Source organism: Sceloporus undulatus, chromosome 4 (assembly GCF_019175285.1).
Source record: "Sceloporus undulatus isolate JIND9_A2432 ecotype Alabama chromosome 4, SceUnd_v1.1, whole genome shotgun sequence".
NCBI lineage: Eukaryota > Metazoa > Chordata > Lepidosauria > Squamata > Phrynosomatidae > Sceloporus > Sceloporus undulatus.
The window spans coordinates 101,863,990-101,882,501 of NC_056525.1; the positions used below are offsets into that span (position 1 = coordinate 101,863,990).

The 18,512-nt window shown below is 39.2% G+C and overlaps 1 protein-coding gene across 1 annotated transcript in view; it reads right to left on the reverse strand.

Annotated features, from left to right (window-relative positions):
• DDAH1 (dimethylarginine dimethylaminohydrolase 1) overlaps positions 1-18,512 on the reverse strand; it is a 336,716-nt gene that overhangs the window by 299,284 nt on the left and 18,920 nt on the right. The window contains exon 2 of the mRNA XM_042462205.1: positions 118-217. Coding sequence (XP_042318139.1) covers positions 118-217 — 100 coding nt within the window. The remainder of the gene's footprint in view (positions 1-117; positions 218-18,512) is intronic.

The following is an 18,512-nucleotide window of genomic DNA, read 5'->3' on the forward strand; positions in this document are numbered from 1 at the left end:
TTTAGTAAACATATGAACTAATAAAAATTACATCAGGAGAAGCTGTAAAACTGATATACCATCAAGCTGTATGTTTAGTTAAAACAATGTGTAGCAAAGGGCTTTGTTTTACTATACCTGTAAATAAAACATCTCCTCCATCTAAGGTTGCTTGTTCATCTGTCATCTCTACAATATTCAAGCCAAGGCTTTCAAGTGCTCTCCTCATGGCTTCAACCTGTTAGACAAAGGCACACTTTAAAATTCCATTTAAGGCTGCAATCACAGGCATATATTTGAATGCATGTTATTGGGTTTGAAGTCTACTCTGTTGGAACATCTATGAACTGAACCAGAAACAGATGCCTAGAAAATTGTTCAAAGATAATACAATTTTTAAATAAAGTTTAAAAACTGTCCTTAAAAAGCTTAACACAACCGGGGGGGGGGGGGTTCTGCTTTTGTCATGTCTGCATCTTACGGAATCTTGGGGTTGTAAATTGAATTACTTCGAACTTTCTGCTAGAGAGCTCCTATCTACTCCCTTCAACTACAGTTCCTAAGGTACCCTGAGAAGAGATGGATTAAGGATTGTACCAAGGTATTCGGGAGAAATTAGTACATGTGAGAGTGGATTAGAGCTCTCTAGCAGAGGATTCTAAATAGCTAATCAAACTACAAATCCTAGATTCCAGAGGATGGTGTTGTGATAGTTAAAGTGACATCAAACTGCTATAATTCTGCAGTGTGGATACTTTAAAAGATAATCCTTTTACCAAGTATCATTTGTGAAAAAGAAACAAGTAATAAAAGAACCAGCCCTAAGGTTCCCTTACGTTCTCTGGATTATATCAAGTACATAGAGTTTATTGTCACAGGAAGTGGTCACAACAATATAACTCAGGGAAAATGAAGACAAAAGGAAGATTCTTGAAACCTTAAGATCTATCCTGGCATAAATAGGGTAATGTTTCTTCTGTCTGTCAAGGAACAGCAAATGCAATGTGAATTGTTTGAATGTGAGAGCAGATCACTTTATCTCTCTTGTACAGAGAGGATGTTGTTGAGTGCAACTGTGATAGTAATTTGAAAATAGGTCACATCACTTTTTTAAAATTGCCATGAGGTATCAAATCTAAAATACAGCATATTAGATTACTTTTTAGATTAATACTTTTGCAAATATTTGTACATATCATGTAAAAAAAAAGTACAAGACACTGAATGCCTAATTAAAAAATGAAAGCACCTTCAAACTGGATTTTCCCCCCAGTTTTATACCTATCAAGACACTGAATGCCTAACAAAACAATGAAAGCACCTTCAAACTGGATATTTTTTTAGTTTTATACCTATCAGCAATATTATGAAACAGACAACTCAGATGTCAACATCTCTCCCTCTGCTTTGGATTCCTGGCCTGTAACTCTGTGGTGCTTCTTTGTTCGCTATCCCATAGTATCTTTCTCATCCAGCTCTCCACATACCCTCCCCTGAATTCTCAATGGTCAGGAATGGATCAGAAAAGGACAAAAGAGCTTAGAAAGTGCCACCATTGAATACAAAGGGACTTGAGCACCGGTGGATTTTGGTATACTGAGGGCCCACTGTATCACATTTTTGATGTGCTAATTATAGGATAACTGTATTTGAGCGAACACAAATATAATGGCTTTGATCTGAACTTAGTAGGCTTATGTAGAGAGATCTTGTAGCACCTTTAGGACTAACGGAAAGAAAAAGGTTGGCACCATGAGCTTTCATAGATTTCCGTCTACTTCCTCAAATGCTTTAGTATTTAAGCATTTAGTAATGCTTAGACAGATTCAATGAAATAAATTAGATTTATGTTATTAATGTTTGTTCCATTAATTTCAATGGGTCTATTCAAAGTTTGACTAAGTGTGGGGTAAAGTTTGAAACCATAGAAACTCCAATCAGTAAGTGCTTTCCACTGATGAATCTTCATCTCCACTCATACTTCAGCTTGTGTTGGAAAATGTTCCACTGCATTTTGAAATAGTTACCTTAGAATTGAAAGAGGTACATTTGTTTAGAAAAACATAGAAATAGCCTTTACTGTTTTCATGTTTGTATACACTCTTCACCTCTCTTAAGAAAGCTGCATGTAGCCTTAACTTTTAAGAATATACAGTCAATGCAAGGCTTTTATATTAACTGCTACCCGTGGATATATCAAGTGGCTGAATGTTTAAGCCTTTATTGCTTTGTGCAATGATTTCCCCTCCTAATAAGCACATTCCTGTTGTGAGATGGAATGTATCTAATCCATAATAAATGTGGCTGAGACACCCTGGGCTTAAGCCAACTGAACTCTGTTTAAAGGGAAGGAATATTAAATGTGTTTGATGGCATTTATAAGAAACAAGTTTCCTCAGCTGCTGCACTTTAAAAATGGAACTCATTAGTCTCTGCATACATGAAGTTCATCAATTAGCTCAGCTGCTGTATGTAAAATATTCATCCTCTATATTTTTGCCAATGTACTTTAAATAAAAGACTTTTCTTACAAGTTATTTATTGGCACTCAGTTATCTTAGCTCTGGCAACTAAACAAATGTTTTCAAAATGAAAACAAAAATGACAGATTGATGAACAGAAGGAAGGAGGGAAAAGAAATAGAGATGCCTCCTTTTGTTTTCTTAACTGTCCAGTGCAAACAGCTTGCAACATTTCACCACATGGGCTTGCAGCTAAAATGTTGAAGAAATGAAGAAAAGGAAATCTGGAACTGTCTCAAAAGACTATAGTCCTGCTTCTCTTTGCACGCATTCTTTGAAATGACTAGCACAACAGCTTCAGTATATGTAACTTAAACCCACATAAAAGCTAAAATATCATGGTGGGGTTAACTTCTCCCTTTATCACAACTGCTTTTTTAAAAAAAAAACTTACTGCTACATATTGGCCTTGAAGAAAGTACACAAGATTTAAAGCATGTGCTGTTAAAGGAAAAAAGCAGCACCAGCAATAATTCAAGCAAAATTTATAGTACCATCGCTAAAAAAAACCCCAAAATTGAAATGACTGTTTGTTATTGTACCAACTTGTGCCAACCTTAAAGCAGAGCTATCACATGGTTTTCTTAGCAAGATCTGTTCAGAGGAGTTTTGCCACTGCATTCCCGTGAGACTGAGAGTATGTGACTTGCCCAAAATCACCCAGTGGATTTCATGGCTGAGCGGGGAATCAAACCCTGGTCTCCAGAGTCATAGTCCAACAGTCAAAGCACTATAACTGGTTCTCATGCAAAGAAAGAAGCATATTCTGAAGGACATTATTTAGGGGGCTCTGATGTCTCATCATCATTTTCAACATGTTTGCCCATTTCTTAGCACTCCTGATGAAATGGAAATCAGAGCAGCTCTGGTGTTTATGATTTTGGAATCAACACATACATTTGCAACATATACCCAAATTAACATTACTGTTCTCACTTCCAATTGCAAAATTCTCATTTTCTGTGTTTCATCTACAGATGGTTGCTGCCATCTACAAACTTGGGGCTGCATTTTTGTGCAGATGTACATAACACCCATGTGTTTTCTGTAATTTAAACTGTTACATATCTGAATCCCAAGATAAGGAAGTCAAAAGGACCCACAAATCCATAATCAAGGAAGGTTTTTTAAATAATCATTTTTATTTCATTTTCAGACATTTTCTTCACAATTTCTGAAGCTGTTTTTTATCTCCATCAAATCTGAAAAGTGCTTTGTGAAAGAGCTGCAAAATCGGAATCTAATTTTGCAGCTCTTTCAAACAACACACAACACTTGGGTGTGTTTTGTATTACCATTTGTGGCAGTGCATATTCAATGGCAGATAACTGATTTATATGTTTATATAGTAACTACTGTGTCCGATTTTATATTCTTATATTTAAGAGCCATCGGTTGTCCACTTAAATGTCTGCAGAATCCAAGGCAAAATTAAAGGTGAAGAACCATAAAAAAGTGAGAGCATTAGCATCTGACCAGTAGTCAACTGGCATGCAGTTCACTTTGTCAATTTTCTTTGGTGACACATATTGCATTTAAAACTATTTAAAATTATGGCTATTATTTCTAAAAAAATTCCCCTATATATCAACATATGTAACTGTATGAATATCTACACCCTCTTTCTGATTTATTCTCTCTTTCTTAATGTGTTTAAGAAAAATTACAAGTTTGAAGCCTTAATGATAAAGATGGGTAACGGAAGGAAGGAAGGAAGGAAGGAAGGAAGGAAGGAAGGACACATGAAAGACTAAACATATAATATGAAGATGAGGCGGAGAATGTTTGCTGATAATTAGCTTGCATCCAACATTCCAGTAAAGATTTGGCTGGCCAGAGAAGACAGTGTTGGAAAATGTAAATCTTGCATAAATATGCTGAGAAAGCAACCTTCTAAATAGTTTTCTGCTCACAAAATGGCCAATTGTTGGATGCTGGACTGAGAAACACAGTCTATTGTGCCTGGACATGCACGGTAGGCCAAGAATGCACCTGCATAAGCCAAGCATTCATTATCTTTGAGACACCTAATATCCCATAATACTCAGAATGACTGCTAGCTCCAAGTACACCATTGATCACACACTATGTGCCCCATTTTTTTTTTGCAATGAAAAGTATTTAAAATTCATGAAGCTTGCTGAAAGCTCAGCTGTCACATTCTGCTCATTCCAAAGTGCATGGGAAAAAGAGAGCATAATGGACATTTCAGCTGGAGCTATTATTGCCTGTGAATAACCAATATTCCATTAAATTGCTAATAAACCCACTTGAAGATGCAGATAACAATCAACCCATACAGGAGCATTCTTTTTATAAAACAGAGATGTCAGATTTCACTTTTGTACAGTATTGGTGCCTCTGTGTTGTTTGTTCTGAGCTTGACACAAGGTATTCAGAAAACATACTCTATTTCAGAGAGTACTAGCTTAAAGGGCTGAAATATCTTTCAGGTGGCAATTACTGCTAAGTAACCCATTTTATTCATTATCTTTACTGTTTATCTTAAAAAATTAAAATGGGTTAGGATCTGTACAAAAATAGTTTTAAAATAATATAAAATAAAATGGTCTTGACACATAATCAATTAATTAAATGCACAATGTAAGCAGAGAGAAAAATGTTGGGGCAGGGAAGAGCAAGGTAGCAAATAAAGACTAATAACACAAGCATGAGGATGAAATAGTTGTGTTTGATTAATATCCATTTCTAAAAACATTATGAAAAGCTACAGATATAAATCATGTGGGCTGGAAGGTTGCGTTCATGCCCACATGAATACAGTATTAGAGGAAGATTTATACAGGATAATTTTAAATGAATGGTGCAAAACCCAGTAAGAACACCTTTACTTTTGGATCATTTTAAAAAATCACTTGGACCGTTCTTACCTAAGACTAAAGCTCACTTGTGAGTGAATATGTATAGATTTTTCGCATTACAGTACAATCTTAGACAAATCCACTTTGAAAAATGTCACACTGAGTTTAATGGGCCCTATCCCAGGTAATGTATATACTCATGTATTAGTCTGTAAGTTTTTGTCCAAAAGTTGCCCCCCCCCAAAAAAAAACCTGGGTCAACCTATCCATGGGTCAATGCAAATACTATACCTTAACTCTTATCAAAAAAGGAACCATTCCCTTCTCTGAGTAGAGTGGCAAAAAGCAATAACTTAGTCCACCCCAGGAGACCCTAAAAGAGGCACCAACCTCCTCTACTTTCTCTACTGCGATGCTCCTTCTGGTCTTTCTGAATGCCTGGGAGGGAAAATGGGGGCCGTGGTGGCTCTCTAGCATTCCCTCTCAAAGAAGCATGGAGAGAGTAGAGGGGATTGGTGCTTCCTTTAGGTTCTTTCAGGAAGGATTAAGCTCTTGCTTTTCACCACTCTACTCACAGAAAGAAATGGTTCCCTTTTGGTAAGAGTTAATGCTGTACCTTAACTCTTGCCTTTACATCCTTTTTGTTATACGTGTGTTTTCTCAGCCTCGTCCATACCTGGTTGCCTCCCCACACACATCTCATGGCCACCATTTACTGTAGTTCCCTGTTCATCCATCAAGCCTTAGGGTGAACACATGCAGTTATGTATTCCATGTTCTTATTACGTGTTGTGCAGCTTTGAACTTTCTTTTTACCTCTGAGCACGTTAACAGCTATATGTCTTATTGGCTTGAGTCCACTTGCATTATTAGCCACAGTGCTACTCATAGTTGTCCTCTGCTGTACCCCAGTAGCTTGGTGAGTGCTATATGACTCATGAGTTTGATCTTCTGGCATTGTCTCTTGTTTCATTTTGGACTGTATAGTCATAGGGTTTTCTTTTATGGTAAAAGACATTCAAAAGGGGCTTACCATGCCTCTGTTTGCCCAGTACTAATAAGCGTTAACTATGGTGCCACTGCTGTTGTCTCTGGGAGATCATCCATCAGTCTCTATATCACACACACACACACACACACACACACACACACACACACAACTGCTAATGCCCAGTAGCTGTTTGGCACACTTAATCCTGCTCCTCAGCAAAAACATATGTGACATAAGAGACCCTACTAGCAGCATTGCTGCCACCAACATGGTTTTTTACTTCATGGGAGCATGCAAACCCACCACTTCAAAAAGGAAGTGTCATTGGTGGAGATGTTTAAAAATCTGAAAACCGAGATGTAAAGTCAAATGAGTTGACATAATAAGTTACTAAACAATTAACCTCCACCACTGAGTAAGTCTGTACGCTCATGAGAAGCAATGATTCAGTATTAATGATCAAACAACATGCAATGACAGTAGTTTGTTATAAAGAATTCTAGTTATCAAGCACAAAAAAGAGAAAGCCCAGCTTTTTTTCCAAATGTTCTTCTATATTAATGGTATGTTAACACAATTTATTTTTAGGACCCAAGACACCTACATACTTACGAACACACATTTAAAGATAACTAAAGGATATGTGCAGGTACCTCTGAAAATGGCACCGGTACATTTAATTTTCTTTTCTCCTTACGCTGTTGCAGTCCATGACTAGAGGGCTACAGGTTGCTCACCTTAGTTTATTGAATCATCAAGTTTGTCTCCAAGGCAGGGCTTGCCATTCTGGGCAAACCTACATAATCACCCAGATGTTTTGCTGCATTGATGCAAAAGTACGCCCATTGTGCTAAACTGGTAGAAGGTAAGTTGTATTCTTGTTAGATTAAAGTTTCTATAGAAATGGAACATACATATAATAAAATCTTGCAGTAAAATATTATTAACATTAATATCACTTGCGTTTTCTAATTACATTCTGTTAATTTAATTCAATGGCCTACATTTCTTAACCATGCCACATGGCAGCCTTTCCTTATGTGTAAATTAAAGCTTTTCAAAGATAACTGGTGACTATTCTGTCAGCTTATATTTTTGAATATATTAATGTAGAACATTAACAATGTGACATGCACAAGAATGTGCTCTCAAGGAGAAACTCTGCAAACTTTTCAGCAGTTCGCAAAATTTTTGTTAATTCAACATAAACTTTCATATAACATATAATGTTACCAGATTCTGTGCAACTGCAGTTAAGATCTGTCAGGCAATGGCATTCGCAATAGGCTAATACCAATCTTGTCCAGCCACACTGGATTTTTAAAGGATATTTTAAATACTGTTTTTAACCTGTGTTTTTACCTTCTTTTATTCTGTATGCCCTTTTTACCTGTGCTAGTCTATGACTGTAATAAAATAACTTGCAGCTATAAGGGAAAGGGAGAAAATAAAGAAAAACAAAATTACTAACAGCTGGTTTTGAAGAATGAGTATGTTTTGATGTTTAACAGTGCAAGGGGACCTACTGAAAATTGAATTGTTGCTCCTGGAGGCTACCAGAAGAGGCAGTTCACCCACATGCCCTTCTTTTAACAAAGATAGATAGATCCAGGGGAATCTGGAGGAACTAGGGGTTGCAAAACAAACGCTATGGGTGAACTGTATCCCTCCCTCGTATATAGGTATTTTCTTTGAACTTTGGAACAGTACTGTGTTGTACAGAAAAAAGCATGGGGCAACCTGATGTAATTTTTTTAAAAATGCATGTTGTAGTGAAAGCAAGATTTCCTCCCTCAAAGTACAAGATTCTAGGATGACCCTGTTATTTCAGTTATTTAATGCATTATACCCATGTTACTCTTTATATATAATTCTCTTAGTTGTGATAAAATCGTTGAGGAGAAGGTTTTTCAACAGTTCTAAGCTGTGACAATTAAATCTATGTTCAGGTTCAGTGCACCTCTGAATATGAGTTGCTGGGTGTGGGATGTGTGTGTGCCATTTGTGTGTGTGTGCATGTGTAGTGAGCAGGCATGGGATGTTTCCTTCAAGTCTTCCTTGAGGGTATTTGAAAAGCTGCCCACTGCTGGAAACACAAAGGTGGACTACATTGCCTCTTTACTTGGTGAGATACAGAAAGGTTCTTACATTCCTATCATATCAACAAGTGAGTGGTCAATAAGCAGATGCCAAGTAAGCAACAAGAGCACAGACAATACAGAATTCTTTAAAGACATAAATAACCAAGCTTATTAAGAAAAATCTTCCTTGGATCTGCTCTTCCACCCCTCTGCCCTCCTCTTCTCCAGTTACAGCATTTGTTAATTAGGAAATTTACTGAGGCTCAGATAAAACAAAACAAAATAATCGTGTCATCTGTGATCAAGACCTCCATGTTTCTTCCTTCATGACATCATTGTTTGTTGGACACTGATATAAAAATCTGTCAGGAAAATCTTGTTTTCTATTTATCTAGAAACAGCAAATAAAATTCTCTACCAGGTTAAAATTTTATGAGTTCAAAAGCATGTGTTCTCTGGTTTGTTTGTTTGTTTGTGTATGCCTTGCTTTTCTCTTTTCTTGTGGTACACACAGAGCAGAAGGAGCCTTATACTAAAGAGTTTACGGAAAGGGCTGTTTGGATGCTGAAGCAGATTTCAGTGCAGAACTTAGTATGTTACTTTAAAGAAGTAATTCATTCCCTATTACTCACTGAAATGTTTGGGAGATTAATGTTTTGTGTCATTACTTGTTACACTGCTTAAACAGTAACCTGTTATGTTGCTCATTACCTTTTGGGAGGAGGGAGTGGAATTAAAATGGTATAAATCCTGGAAAATTACGTTAACAATGCCTCTAAAATGCATAAAAGTGCTCTTTTCTTAAGTAAACTACATGTACAGTGGTGCCTCGGGTTACGAAATTAATTCGTTCCGCCATTCCTATCGTAACCCGAAAATTTCGTAACCCGAAATACTTTTTTCCGTTAGCACTGGAGCCTATAGCTGCACTTTGCAGCATTTGAATTTCGCGCCGAAAAGAATTTCGTAACCCAAAAAATATTTCGTAACCCGAAACAGTTTTTGCCAATCCAACTTTTTCGTATCCCAGAAATTTCGTAACCCGATCATTTCGTATCCCGAGGCACCACTGTATACTAAACCCTTGACCTTCCTGGCTTATTAAACAGGACTGAGGAGGACTGATGGAGTGGGTAAGGGAAGTGATTAATGCTTCTTTATAGCAAGGCAGGGTCCCTACACACCTGAAGGAGGCTGTTAAGACCTCTTTTGAAAAACACCTCCCTGGATCCTACTGTACTAGGTAATCGCAGATCAGTCTCCAATCATCCATTTTTGGTCAAGGTGCTGGAGCATGTGGTGGCTTCCTAATTCCAGGCGTTCCTGGATGAGATGGATTATCTAGATCCATGTCAGTCTGGTTTCAGAACTGGCTATGGGACAGAAACTGCTTTGGTTGCCTTGGTGGATGACTTACGCAGGGAACTAGACAGGGGGATTGTGTCCCTGTTGGTTCTACTGGACCTCTCAGAGGCGTTCCATATCGTCGACTGTGGTATCCTTCTGAGTCGTGTCTCTGGGATGGAGCTCGTTCTACAGTGGCTCTGTTCTTTCTTGAAGGGGCGTTCTCAGAAGGTGGTACTGGGGGATACCTGTTCAACTCCTTGGTCATTGGTCTGCCGAGTCTCTCAGGGCTTAGTCCTGTCCCCTATGCCTTTTAACATCTACATGAAACCACTGGGACAGGTTTTCTGGAGTTTTGGAGTACAGGAATGTCATCTGTATGCAGATGATACCTAGCTCTATCACTCCTTTCCATCTAATTCTAAGGAAGCTGTTTCTGTCCCAAACCGGATCTGGCTGCTGTAATGGAATGAATGAGGGCAAACAAACTGAAACCAATCCAGACAAGACAGCGGTGCTCCTGGTCAGTCAAAAGACAGATCCGGGAATAGGGATACTGCCTGTGTTAGATGGGGTTACACTCCCCCTGAAAACTCAGGTTTGTAGTTTGGGGGTACTTCTGGATTCAGCACTGAGTGTAGAAGCCCAGTTATCAGCAGTTGACCAGGAGTGCTTTCCCACTCAGGCCTTTTAAGTCAGTCAGGCCTCTTAAGACAATAAGTACTAGGTTTTTAATGCTGTGCAATATAACTTTTAATGGTTTGTATTTTTAACATATTTTATTTTAATTTATAACTGTTTTAATTTTAAAATAGTTTAATTATTTTTAAATGTTATATTTATATATTTTAATATTGTTGTACTGTTTTTAAAGTGTATTGTTTTATACTTGTTGTTCGCCGCCTTGAGTCCCTATATTGGGAGGAAGGTGGGATATAAGAAAATAAAATAGATAAAAATAAATAAAATAAATTGTAAAAGTAACTAAAAGTAACATGCCATTCAATGTCTCTACCTTTGTAAATGATGTTTCCACTTGTTACAATCCTGTCTAAAAGTGTATAAAAGTGCATTTTTAAAACTAACATTTAAAACTAGATGCCCCCACCTACTTGTTACATTTTTAAAATGCAATTTTGTCATGCCCTCATTACCTACCATCCTCCAGAAGACCATATACTCCATTAATCCTCTGTTGTCCCACTTTTTTAGCTGCTTTCTTTCTACTCCCATATTCCCCCTTTGCCCTCAGCTTACTTCAGTTGCAGCAAACTGAATACAACGTATGAAATTAGATTGCACTCAAATAACTGAACAGGGAGGGAGAAGAAAGAAGTAGCAGATTCTTGTCCTTCCCAGTAGGCTCAGGAAAAAGCATGCTGCTACAGCCTCTCCTAGCTTGTGTGTTCTTCCTCATTAATAACTTTTGCCATTTGACCACAGTCTGGTTTTGCTTGGCCACATGCATCCTGGTGTTCATCCATGAAATGCAGGAGGGTATATAAAACTTCACTGCAAGCCACTATGTTACCGGTATATATAATTTTAAACATGTATGTTTTAGTTCTATGTGATTTGGCAAATGGGGGTGGTCCTAATTCCACACTTCAAAACAAAAAGAAAAACAAAGCAATCCTAAAAAGGGGAGGAGGCAAAGCAGTAGAAAAGAAATTAGAACTTTGTAAGAACTTCATATGAAGGCAAACTCTCTGGTGGATAATTTTGAGTTACTAATGTTTTGCTGCTAGTGCTCTTTACATTTTTAGTTATGTGTATATAGTTTCACAAAGACCATATAATAAATCATATCTATGAATTTTTGTAGATTGTGATTTTGAAATCATCATAACTGCAGGCCATCCAAAATACTCTTTTTCAAATCCGCTACAGTACTTGTGAATCAGATTTATCTAAATATAAAACATACAATGTTGCTAAACACCAGAAGAAAATTATTTCATTTTCATCCCTGCACATAGGTAGACAGAAGAAAATCTAGTAACTTTTCAAATGCCAGCCCAGAAAGCCCATTTCTAATTTATTTACCAAGATAATTCAGAACTTAAATAAGACATTCTCAGTTACCCTGCATTAATAAGATGTCTTCTATGTTTGTTCTGTCATATTTTGACACCTGCAGTTCTCTGTGCGCTGCATCTAAATTTAAAACTCTCCCTAACCTCAGCTTGTAAAATCACAACTTGTCACATTCAGTAGTAAATTAAAGCAAAGACACAAATATCATTAGTATTCATTTCACTGTCCACTATTAATTCTCTCTCTCTCTTTCATCACACACATACCTCAGTCCAAAAAATTATGACAGCATGACATTCACCTGTCCTCAAACGCAGGCTGGTTTCTCCCCAGTGAAACTTCATAATCATGGCAAGATGACTTAACGGATCCGATTACAGTAATTAGCAAGCAAAGTGCAGACAGGGAAATATCAATTGAGAAACAACATTATCAATTACTATGACAAATTCTAAACTCTCTCTATCTTGGACTCTGTACTTGGAAGCTAGCAAGATTATACTGTACAGATGTTTCCCAGTGTGCCTGACAAGATGGCTTTATCCCAACAGGACCTTCAGCTGTACTGATTTTGGTAATGATGTAAACATTTACTTTTTCCATTGTTGCTGTGTGTCTTCAAGTAGTTTCTGACCTATCATGGTTTTCTTGGCAAATTTCTTCAGAGGGGGTTTGCCACTGTCACCTTCTGAGGCTGAGAAAGCGTTACTTGCCCAAGGTCACCCAGTGCTGAGCAGGGATTCAAACCCTGGTCTGCAGAGTCATAGTCCTGCACTCAACCATTACACTACGCTGGCTGTCATGCTTTTATATGATACAATATTTTACCTATTAACAGCTGAGAAATTTACATTTAGATTTGTACTTTATGAACGGCTAATAAATATCCCTCTGCTTTTGCTACACCCATAGGTCTCACTTTGTCAATAAATAAACCTTTGGTAGCAGCATTGTTTAAATATATATTGCAGGACAAAATACTGCTACCATAAGCCTTTTGAAAAAACACCAGGTGTTCCTCCTGAGTGGATGATATCCAGAGACTGCTGCTGCTAAACCACTAGTATTTCCTGTATTCCTCTCCAGTTTTTTTCCAGACTCAATTTACCGCATTTAAAAAACTTAATCTCAGCATCAATGCATGTGGGCTGGCAAAGGACCTGGGAGGTGGCTCCTGGATACCAACTAAGGCTTGCTGCCACACTGCAGAATTAATACATTTTGATACCACTTTAACTGCTATGGTCAAATGCTATGGAATTCTGGGATCTGTGGTTTTACATGGTCTTTAGCCTTTTCTGCCAAAGAGTGCTGGTGCCTTAACAAACTACAAGTCTCAGGATTCCGTAGGTTAGAGCAATGACAGTTAAAGTGGTGTGAAACCACATTAATTGTGCAGCATGGCAGCAGCCTAACTTTAATTAGATGTCTTCTCTTTGCTCCTTTAAAAAAAAAAAATTAGCTATACACGCACACACACACAATCTCAATTAAAAAATAAAGAAAAAGAACATTTTTTTCTGTATTCTAACGGACATAAGATTATCTTCAATATTTTGTATTCTGTCTTTCTTCTTCTCCAACCTTATGTGTATTATATTTTACCATATATCTCTACACCTTAGTGTCAAAATGGCTTTTGCTTCTTGGCTTAATCATTAACTACCATTAAGCCACAGTTTGCCATTTCAGATATAATGGAAAACTGGCTGAAAAGCAAAGCAAGTTTTCTGCATCTTCAGTCAAAATCCAGTCTTCACATTTATTATTTTACAAGAGGAACAAGCCAAATCTAATGAGATCTTGATGTGATCCTTTAGTTTTGACAATGAGAATATGAATGGTTAATTTAAGCATCAGACACTTTCTACAGATTACTATAATTTGAATTGTAACATGTATAGTAAGCCTGCTCCATGATAAATGAAATGTAATGTATGCTACCAAAATAGTTAACAAAAGTGTGAATGAAATACCAGGAGTGAAGCGTATTATGAAGAATGAAAAAAGTATTCACTTTCTAAAAACCTTTTAAGGGCATTGGAGGATAGTTCCAGGAGCTTGCCTTTTCACACATATTTGTTGCAGCTGCTGAAATGACTTCATAGTCGAATCCTGAGTCTGAATTCCTACATGTTGTGATAATCAGCTGGGGTCTGGAAACTCCTTCAGAAAATCAAAATGGTCTGGCGTCTTAACAAGGCTTCTGAAAAAAAACAGTTTAACATCTGGAACTAACATACCTCATGGAAGCGGAGACTTACAAAGCACAGAACATTTTCTCCTATGGTAACTTTTAGTCTAATGAGCCTATTTAATTTCAAAGTATATAAAACTAGGACTGTTTGTGTACAGATGCTGAAATGTTTCAATTAAAGTAAAGTATGCAACATGGGAGCTCACGGTTGTTTAATAATCTGGATAAGCAGAGACATGGACGGAGATCTTATTTTTGTATTTTTAGTTCCAGCTCATGAATTTCTTCGACAGCACTTTACTACTACAAGTCTGGAGCAAAATAATTGGATGGCTCATTCCAATCAATATGTTACCGTTAGCTTTCTCTCATTAATCCACCTTCTCTCTTCTTTTCTTTGTGCTCCTTTCTCCTTCACCAAACTACTCTCTCAATCAAGCATTTGTGATACTTTTTTATTGTCTGAGGGAGCATCTTTCCTGTAGAAATAATGCAGCTTGACACCACTTTAACTGCCATAGTTACATCTTACAGAATCCTGAGATCTGTAGTTTGGTTAGGCACCAGCACTTTTTGGCAGAGAAGGCTAAAGACCTTGTGACACCATAAATACCAGGATTCCATAGGATGAAGCTACAGTACTTTAAAGTGGTGTGAAACTGGATTATTCCTACAGTGTAGATGCACCCTGACTACTATGAAAATGCTTTCAAAGGCCAAAGAAAAAGAAGAAAAACCTACCAATCCACCCATAAAGTCCGGTTCTATCACTGTTACACTCCTGGTACAAATATAAAATTTCCTCTACTAATCTAATCATTTTCAAGTCAGAAATAGCATTTCAAGCCTTGCTGCTGTCTAACTTTGCTTTTACACGTCACATCCAAATTAGTGGCCTGGAGAAAGAAAAGAGCTTTGGATACACACACACATTTGTATATACAGTGGGCCCTTGGTATACGCGGGGATCTGTTCCGGACCCCCCACGTATGCCAAAATCCACGTATGCTCAAGTCCCATTGTCCCCAATGGTGGCGCGCGTCCATGCGCGCCGCCATTGGGGACAAAATCCCCCTCCTCCCTTCTTTCCTTCCTTCTTTCCTCCCTCCCTCCCACCAATCTATCTACCTACCTACCCTCCCTCCCTACACCCTTCCCTCCCTGCTTACCTGCTCCATCACCGTGCCCTCCTCCTCCGCCACCGCGGGAAGGCCGGGTGCTGCTAGTGGCCTGCAAGGCTGCCACCTGGCTTTTCCGGTGGCAGCGGCGAGGAGGATAGGCCTGGCTTCGTCCTCCTTGCCGCCACCGCGCGAAATTCCGGGTGCAGCCTGCAGGCCTTTTGGCCTCCAAGCTGCCTCCGCCCTTAGAGTGGCTGAGGCGAGGAGGACCAGTTTCCTCGCCTCGCGCTCTTAAAGGGCCAGAGGCAGCTTGGAAGCCAAGAGGCTTCCAGGCTGCCCCCGGCCTTCTCTCTCCCCGGCGGGGCGAGGCAAGCCTGGTCCTCCCCGACTCCACCGTGTTAAAGGGCCGTGTGCAGTTTGGAGGCCAAGAGGCCTCCAGGCTACACCAGGCCCTTCTTGGCGGTGCAGGTGGCAAGGAGGCGGGCCAGGCTTCGCCCTCCTCGTCGCTGCCACTGTTAAAGGGCCGGTGCGGCTTGGAGGCCAAGAGGCCTCCAGGCTGCCCAGGGTCTTTTGTGGTGGCGCGCAGCAGCGAGGGGACGGGCCAAGCTCTTCTCCCTCGTGCCCTCGGCCGCCACCCCAAAACAGCTGGGTGTTGCTCCGGAGGCCAAGAGAACCTCCAGCTGCATCCGGCCCTTGTACAGTGGCAGCGGCGGTGAGGAGGACGAGGTCAACCTTCGCTCCTCTCGCCGCTGCTGCCCACCATAAGGGTCCGGGTGCAGCCGGAGTCTCTTGGCCTCCAGGACAGCACCCGGATTTTGCCACCATGGGCAGGCAGCAGCAACAGAACGTGGTGGCGGGCAACTCAGGTAAGCAGGGAGGGAGGGTGGGAAGGTAGGTAGGTGGTAAGTAGGTAGGGGGTGGGGGAAGTTAGGAGAGGAGGGGGGAAGAGGGGAGGAGGGGGAAGGAGGACAAACTTCTGGGGTTTGCCATGCGTGTATGCTCAAATCGCGCATGGCACAATCCGCGTATAAGGAGGGCCGAGCTGATGGATTTTGTTATTAGTAATTCACTACTTGGAGTCAAATAAATTCATTATTAATATTAGTTTAATATTATATATCTATTGATGTAACCTGAAACTTTTTTGATTTTTGTAATTTAAACTTCCTGTAATCACAAAAACTGAAAATTGTATATATTTGACAAAGAACTTTGTACATATTGGTGAACAATAAAATGAAGTAAAAAAAAGTGAGAGAGATAAAGAAAAGAGCTGAAAGAATGAAGCCACAACAGTAGCAAACACAAAGTCAGATGCTGCAGTTCAAGCACGCTATGCCACATGCTATTAAGGAGGAAGGAAAAACAAAAAGGCTATTTCCTTAAAAAAGCAAAGAAGATGTTTATCTGTCCACTATTTTTTACATTTCAGAGATGCTACATTGAGCTACATTCCTTGCTCTCTAATAACCAGCAACAGGCAAGGCTCAGAGCTGGCTAACAATCTCAGGAGACAGGATCTGACAAGAATTTCCGGCTTCTGGTTGGGCCAGACAACAGCAGACACTCTTATGGTATTTTGGCACTTTCAATCTGCTCCTTTATTTGTCCAGACTAAAACTCAGTTTCAGTGGAAAATTAAATAACTTAGTTTTAGGATATTAGAATTTATACTTTCTTCTGGTGATTGTGTCTCATTGGTTTACAGTGTTATTAAAGACTACAATGTTATTAAATTTGCAACTTCTGTTTATTATTAAAGACCAAAGGGGTGTGTCGCCTGGAGTGCAGTTCAATAAACATCACACATGTTAAATAACCTTCATCCTGAATGAAACTACACAAACATCATGTACTCCCAAGCAGTGTTCTTAGTACCCAGCTAACCTTTTACATCCTACTGAAACAAGTTAGCTAATTTGTGTCCCATATGGAATAGCTGTTCATACATGGACATGACTTTTGCAAATTATGAGTTGGCATGTCCTTGCTCTGAAGTTTCCAGTCAGATGGCTGAGTGTGATAATTCTTGAATAGGTCTGATAGTCAGCAGCCAGCATAGTAGGGCTGCTGACAGAGTCTTGCAGCCAAGCAGCAATTATACCTCCCTTGGCCATCTTCCAATTAAAACCTCCATTTTAACCTTCCAGTGCCATGCAGACATTTGATTGGGCACACTGGAGAACTGTGGAAAATTACCATGGCATCTCCCAGTCACTTGTTATTGTCATAACTGTTGTTGTTAACTGCTCCTGAGCCGACTCTGACCCATGCCAACCTTGTGGATGAGACATCTCCAAGACCCCTTGTGCTCTACTGTTGTGCTTAGGTCCTGCAAACTCAGGCCTGTGACCTCCCTAACTGAATCTGGCATGCAGTCTTCCTCCTTTGCTACTACCCTCTATCTTCCTACCATTATTGTATTTTCTAATGAGTCATGCCTTCTCATGATATGGCCAAAGTACGACAGACTAATTTTGATCATCTTGGCTTCCAGAGAGATTTCAGGCTTGATCTGTTCAATGACCCATTTGTTTATCTTTTTGGCTGTCCATGGTATCCTTAGTACTCTTTTTCAGCAACACATCTGAAATGAGTTCATTTTTTCACTGTCCAGTTCTCACATCCGTACATGGTGATGGGGAATACAATGGACTGAACAAGTGTTAGTGCTCAGTTGTATATCTTTAATCTTTAAATTCTTGTCTAGTTCTTTCATTGCTTTCCCTCTCATTCCTAATCTTCTTCTGATTCCATGGCTGGCATGTAGGTCCTCTGTGGTCATTATTTTTTGTTTTCTTTATGTTCATTTCCAAGCCTCCACTTTCACATTCTTTTTTGACCTTCCTTAATAATTTCTCCAAGTCTGTGATGTTTCTACTAGTACTATGGTGTCATTCACATATCTTAGATTATTGATGTTCCTTCCTCCTATCCTCTTTCCTCCTCCTTTTGAGTCCAAACCTGCTCTTCTTATGTTATTTTCTGCATACAAGTTGAACAAACGGGATAATAAATTGCAGCCTTGTCTGATCCCTTTGCCTACAGGGAGCCATTCTGTTTCTCCATATTCTCTTCTGACAGTAGATTTTTGTCTTAAGTACAGATTCCTCATCAGGACTATCAAATATAATAGTATTCCCATGTCTTTAACAGCATAACTTTTCATGATCTATGCAATCAAATGCTTTGCTATAGTCGATGAAGCACATGCTGATTTTTTTCTGGAATTCCTTGGCACACTCCATAAGCAATTATTGTATGTTTGTGATGTGGTCCCTAGTACCGCTTCCTTTCCTGAACCCCACTTGCACCTCTGGATTTCTCTCGCCATGTATGATTGGAATCTATGCTCCAGAATTTTGAGCATAACTCTGCTTGCATGGGAAATTAATGCCATAGTTCCACAGCTGCTGCAGCT